Source organism: Lithobates pipiens, unplaced genomic scaffold (genome assembly GCF_037356315.1).
Source record: "Lithobates pipiens isolate NorthernLeopardFrog02 unplaced genomic scaffold, aLitPip1_a1.2 Scaffold_1, whole genome shotgun sequence".
Lineage (NCBI taxonomy): Eukaryota > Metazoa > Chordata > Amphibia > Anura > Ranidae > Lithobates > Lithobates pipiens.
The window spans coordinates 239,355,716-239,362,169 of record NW_027507685.1 but is presented as its reverse complement, the minus strand read 5'-3'; the positions used below and the strand labels follow the sequence as shown (position 1 = coordinate 239,362,169).

The window sequence follows — 6,454 nt, the reverse complement described above, 5'->3', positions numbered from 1 at the left end:
TCCAACTTGTTGGTAAAATTTTCCGACAAAATGCTCCGATCGGACATACTCCGATCATGTGTAGAGAATTCCGATCAGACAAAGTGCCACGCATGCTCAGATCAAATTCCTACATCAAAGCAATTGGCTACTAGCGTGAACGTAGTCCCGTCGTAACGAAATAACGATATTGGGGTGTGGACTGTTTAGGGTGGTTCTGTCCCACATTAGATTTGTTTCTCATTAGGGACTCATTAGTTTTATTTCTAGTTTGTCCACTTGTAGATGGTACCACCCTAAACGGTCCACACCCCAATATCCAGAGAGAAGGCCCCGTATAATTCCTACACGCCAAAAAAGGGGTGGAAAAAACCTCACTGGAAAAAAGCTTACAATAAGAAGGTGAGTCAGGGTGATCAATGGCATCATCCCCCCCACGAACAGCCTCGAGCCCCCTATTACCCTCCTCAAACAAGGAACTCTGCTCCGTATTATGACTATAACCGAAGGGAGAGAGAGGATTGGGGACCACCACAACCCTACTATCGACCCTATGATCATTATTCAGTCCCCACTTACAACCAGTACGCACCATTGAGGGACTATCGAGAGGATGAAAGAGAAGATCAGTATTATCAAACTTATTATCCCGATCCAAACGAAAATAGGCCTTTTTTAGGAAGAGGCCCGGACCATCATCCTCCGAGGGCGAGGGATGTGCAGGGAGACAGAGAATTAAGTCCAAAAAGAAGAGAGGCAGAAGAGCAGGAGCGAGAACTCAAGCGAAAAAGAGAATAAAAGGAGAAGGAGTATTCAACTTGAGTGGTATCTCGTTAACAACGGAAGAATTGGCAGTACTAGACAAAGGCCTTAAATTTGCACCCAAAAAGAACATGAACAAATTTGAGACCTATGTAAACATCCAGAAGTACATAAGGGGCTTAAATATGAAAAAATATTTCTTAAACAATCCTAGAAACACCCGTGCCTCTCCACCTGATGACATCAAACATAGCACTTTTAAGAATAAATCTGTTTTTAACCCGCAAATTGGCAATAATAAATTTGTAGATGTTTTTAAGAAAATTGTCGCAGAAGATTTAAAAAACCTTGATACTAAGAAATACACAGAACCTAACTATATGAGATGTGGAATGAAACGTCTCAGCGAGCGGAAAGACATAGTGATCCATCCAACCGACAAAGGTGGAGGTATTGTAGTCCTGTCCAAAACGCAATACAACGATAATATGGCAAAACTGCTGAGCGACACTAAGACCTACACTACTTTACCGAAAAATCCCATCTTTAGAGGAAGAAAGGCGCTTGAACTTGTAGTGCACCTTGGTCTGAAAAAAGCAATTCTGAGCAAAAAAGAAGCACAATACCTGATGCCAGAATCAGCAAGAACACCAATCATTTATTATCTACCTAAAATCCACAAGGACAAGACCAACCCTCCACCTAGGCCCATCGTAAATGGCATAGATTTCCTTACCTCAAGGATGGGATCCTATATAGATAACTTCCTACAGCCTACAGTACAGAAGACGAAGGCTTATCTTCGCGATACTAAGCACGTCTTGCAGATTGTGGAGGAGTTTGCATATGATGGACCTTTTACTCTGGTTACGGCAGATGTGACTTCGCTTCATACCATAATTCCCCACCACGAAGCATGCGAGGCCGTTAAGTGGGGTTTGCGAAATTACTCTGACCTTATTTGCTCTCAAAGAAAGTACCTAGTTAAATGTCTCGACTTCTGTTTAAAAAATAATTATTTTTGGTTTAACCGGACGTTTTATCACCAAACTACAGGTGTTGCTATGGGGGCTAAATTTGCCCCGAGCGTTGCCGGTTTATTTATGGCTAGATGGGAAGAGAACGCAGTATTTTTAAACCGACCAGAAGAATTAGTGTTATATAGGCGCTATATTGACGATATTTTAATACTCTGGAAAGGGAGCAGTGCCAGTCTTAATTTGTTCCAACAAAAATTGAATGAGAATAATTTGAATATAAAGCTGACCTGGAATTCAGATGAGAAAGAAATTGTCTTTTTGGATTTATTAATTTTACAAAAGGATGGAAAAATAGAAACCAAGACACACTTCAAAAGCGTAGATAAAAATAGCTACCTCCCGACGACAAGCTGCCACCATCAAAACTGGCTCTTTAATATCCCTAAAGGGCAATTTATGCGTTTACGGAGAAATTGCAGCAAAAAAGAAGTGTTCCTCGAACAAGCTGAGTCCATGGTACAGAGATTTCAGGAGAAAGGCTATAGCAAGAGTATAATTCAAGAAAAAATATCAGAAGTGGAAAAGATGGATGGTGAATACCTCCTTAAAGACACGAAAACACAACGTAAAGATAAAGAAGGAGTAGAAGGAGCAATAATTTTAGATTATAATAATCAATAGAAAAATATAGAAATAATAATCAAAAAACACTGGCACATCCTCCTGAATGATAAAGATCTACATGAAGTTCTACCCCCCAAACCAAAGTTTATTTACAGACGCGCCCCCAACCTTAGATACATGCTAGTCAAAAACATACCCGATCCTCCCGTGAATAATTTCACGTTTTTTACAGGGAAAGGCTTCTTCCCCTGTAAAAGGTGTCTGGCATGCACGAGAGCGAGTAAACCGAATAAAGTTTTTGAATTTTTAGCCACAAGTACGGGCAATACACATAAGGTTAAAGATTTTATTTGCTGCAATACAGTAGGCGCCGTTTACGTCTTAGAGTGCAGCTGCGGCTTACAATACGTAGGCGCACAAAAAGACCTTTAAGAACTAGACTCAAAGAGCACATACAAAATATACAGAAGGGGTACGATAAGCATAATGTTTTGCCAATTGCTTTGATGTAGGAATTTGATCTGAGCATGCGTGGCACTTTGTCTGATCGGAATTCTCTACACATGATCGGAGTATGTCCGATCGGAGCATTTTGTCGGAAAATTTTACCAACAAGTTGGAAAACTTGCTCCGTCGGATGCTCCGACGGAAACAGTCCGATGGAGACCACACACAGTCGGAATATCAGACAAAACGGTCCGATCGGACACATTCCGTCAGAATCTCCGACCGTGTGTACAAGGGCTGTTGAAAGCACTCTACCTGGTGGCGCAACGTCAAGGTGAGGTCTTCCATACTCTGGGTCTCGTTTACCGTATTTATCCATTAATAGGCAGGGTCAGAGGTGACTTCCAGTTGGAGGATATATAAGATTTTTCTGCATTTAAAAGGTGGATCATTAGAGACTTTTTGTATTTCTGCATTAAGGAAGTACATAAATCCAGAAGATAGGCTGCTGGGTTGTCAATCAAATTCCGGTCAGTAAGGCCAGGGTACAAACTCAGGAACAAAAAGAACAGATCCCGGGGCATTGTCCAAAATATATATCAAATAGGGGGCCCTCTTCATTTCCACATCGCCAACAATTGGGAGATACCTCTGGGAAAAATGTTTGTAATTTTGTAGGGACCCTGTACCACCCAGTGAGCTGCATGTATCCTGCTTTTTGTAGTCGTGACAAAATTGAGGATTTATGAGCCAAAGAATAGAACATAATCCCATTGCTCTTGGTAAAATTGCTGGCCTTGATCTCTCTACCATTCAGTCAAATAAGAGGGAGCATAATTCTCTGGAGGGGGGTGTCAATGCGGCATAAGCTAATGAAAGCTCTCGGGCTCTTCTGGTATTGTCCCTAGCCTCTCTACCATGCATAAAGCCCACTTGATCAAGATGGATGATATGGGACAAATGTAAGGTCAGTATTGAGTAGCGAAATGGGAGTGTAGCTTGAGCACAAGGAAGGATTCTTGTTGGGTTTCTTGTTGGTTTTGGGACCACTGATACGTGTGCTAATTGTATTTTATTTTAATGTGTTTTTAACATCATCTCTTATTTCTAATAGAATGGCCCTTCGAATCAAACTCCATCGACTATTGATTGGTTCTGTCCTTGTGTTCACCTCTCTTTTATAGCTGAGAAGAAACATGGATGACAGAAAGGAGAAACAAATCCACATACTCATCCTAACATCTTGGCGCTCCGGCTCTTCTTTCCTGGGCCAGATATTTAACCATCACCCTAATGTTTTCTATATCTATGAGCCAGCAAGGATGGTTTGGAATAAATTTCCTCAGGGGAAAGCAAGTCTTCTCCACTTCCCTGTACGAGATCTCCTCCACTCACTTTTCAACTGTGAAATGTCTCCTCTACACAAATACCTTCCCAGAAATGGGCGATACATAACCGATCTTCCCTTTTGGACGGAGAGTCGTGCTTTATGTTCACCACCAGCCTGCAAAGCTTTTACCATGGATACAGAGTATGATCGACCCTTATGTTTCCAACGGTGTGGTTATGCCCCCTTGGAAAAGATGACCCAATCCTGTAAAATCCACAAACATGTAGTACTAAAAACTGTTCGAGTATTAGACCTTGGTGCTCTTCTTCCGCTCCTCCAGGATGACACACTTGACCTTAGGATTCTCCACCTAGTAAGAGACCCTCGAGCTGTGACTCTTTCAAGGCTAAACTTTGACCTTTTAAGGAATGATGATCTCATAGTGGTCAGAGACACAGAAAATTGGGAAAACAAAGTAGGTGTGCCCAATGTCACCAATGTTATGGCCAATATATGCACGGCTCAGGTTGCGATTAATGAGTTTAGCAAAAAAGCAGACATATCTTTGCCAGGATTGTATATGTTGGTACGGTATGAAGATCTGGCAACTGAACCCTTGTCAACGGTTAAGAAGATTTACAACTTCGCGGGTCTCAGCCTCACGGAAAGCCTTAAGAACTGGTTGTACAACGTCACTCAACAAAGCCAACCAAAACAAGGTAGCTTCATGAACTTTGCTGCAAATTCCAAACAGCTCATTCAAAAATGGAGAGGTGGCCTCGAACACGATGTAGTGTTGGAAATTCAAGAACAATGTAAGAAGGCCATGGAAGTTTTTGGATACATACCAGTCAGGACTAAGAAAGAGCAGCTTGATCTAAACTTCAATGTAATGACAGATTTAAAAGGCATTAATTAGCACTTGTGTGTACCTAACAGATGCAGCCCTTTTGTGGGCTAGAAAACTATTACACAGAATGCAAAAAAAAAAAAACAAGCCTACTTAGATATGTTCTGATTATTGCTTTTGTCCAATGGTACCCAAAGACGTGAGTGAGAAAAATCCAGTTGGTTTTGGGGCTCTTTAATTAGATGTAAACAAAAACACTAAAATATTGCATACATTTTAACATGTTAGTATCATTCAAAAAGCGTTTTTCAATGTTTGTAAAAAATCTGCAGTTTTTGTTAACCACTTGTCTACCGGGCACTTTCATCCTCTTCCTGCCCAGGCAAATTTTTTAGCTTACAGCGCTGTCACACTTTGAATGACAATTGTGCGGTCATGCAACCCTGTACCCAAAGGAAATTGTTATTTTTTTTTAGACAGATAGAGCCTTCTTTTGGTGGTATTTAAAGTGGTTGTAAACCCTTACAAACCACTTTGACCTACAGGTAAGCCTAGATTAAGGCTTACCTGTAGGTTCAAGAAATATCTCCTAAACCTACACGGTTTAGGAGATATTTGCCAAAACACAGGCACCACTGTCTACGGCGCATGCGCCATAGACAGCGGTGTGCTCAGTGTAGACAGCGGCGCACAGGTGCACTGAGCACACCACTGTCAACGGCGATATGCCGCGAGCGGCGGCTCCCGTGCGCATGCGCAGGAGTGACGTCATCGCGGCTTCGCCGAATGACAGCGCCGGAGCAGCGCAGACCCACCGAGAAGATGGAGGCTCCGTACACAATGGGACATCGATGACTTCGCTGGCTCCTATGTCAAGTAAGTGACACATAATGGACTACTATGCGATGCATAGTAGTCTATTATGCTTTCCCTTTGCAGGGAATCAAAGAGGAAGTAAACCCATCAGGGTTTACTTCCTCTTTAATTACCACTGGGTTTTTTACTACACAAATGAAAAAAGACCTAAAAAAAAAAGTTATTTTTTAGTTTCTGTTATAAAATTTTGTAAATAAGTAATTTTTCTCCTTCACTGATGTGCGCCGATAGGCGGCTCTGATGGGCACTGACAGTCACTTATAGGCTGCACTGATGTGCATTAATATGCAGCACTGAGGGGCACTGATAGGTGGCACTCATTAGGGGGCACTGATTGGCATGACTGATGGGCACTGATTGGCATCACTGATGAGCACTGATTGGCAGCACTGGTGGGCACTGACTGGGCTGCACTGGTGGGCACTGATTGGGCTGCACTGATCATCAGAACCCTGATTGTCAGTGCTGATGCCCCTGCTGAGGAATGCCACTTACTGGCTCTCCTGTCCTCATGTGCTGTCAGCATGGACAGAGGACTACCCATAACTGGTATTTCCTGTTTACTTTGTGATCAGCTGTGATTGGATACAGCTGATCACATGTTAA

General features: G+C 42.2%; 1 protein-coding gene across 1 annotated transcript; it reads left to right on the top strand.

The window, feature by feature from the left end:
• Window positions 1–3,967: 3,967 nt before the first annotated feature.
• Window positions 3,968–5,241, top strand: LOC143982626 (carbohydrate sulfotransferase 6-like). Its single transcript, XM_077481933.1, has one exon. It carries the CDS (start codon window positions 3,989–3,991, stop codon window positions 5,039–5,041), a length of 1,053 nt encoding a protein of 350 aa, XP_077338059.1. The 5' UTR covers window positions 3,968–3,988; the 3' UTR covers window positions 5,042–5,241.
• Window positions 5,242–6,454: the final 1,213 nt, after the last annotated feature.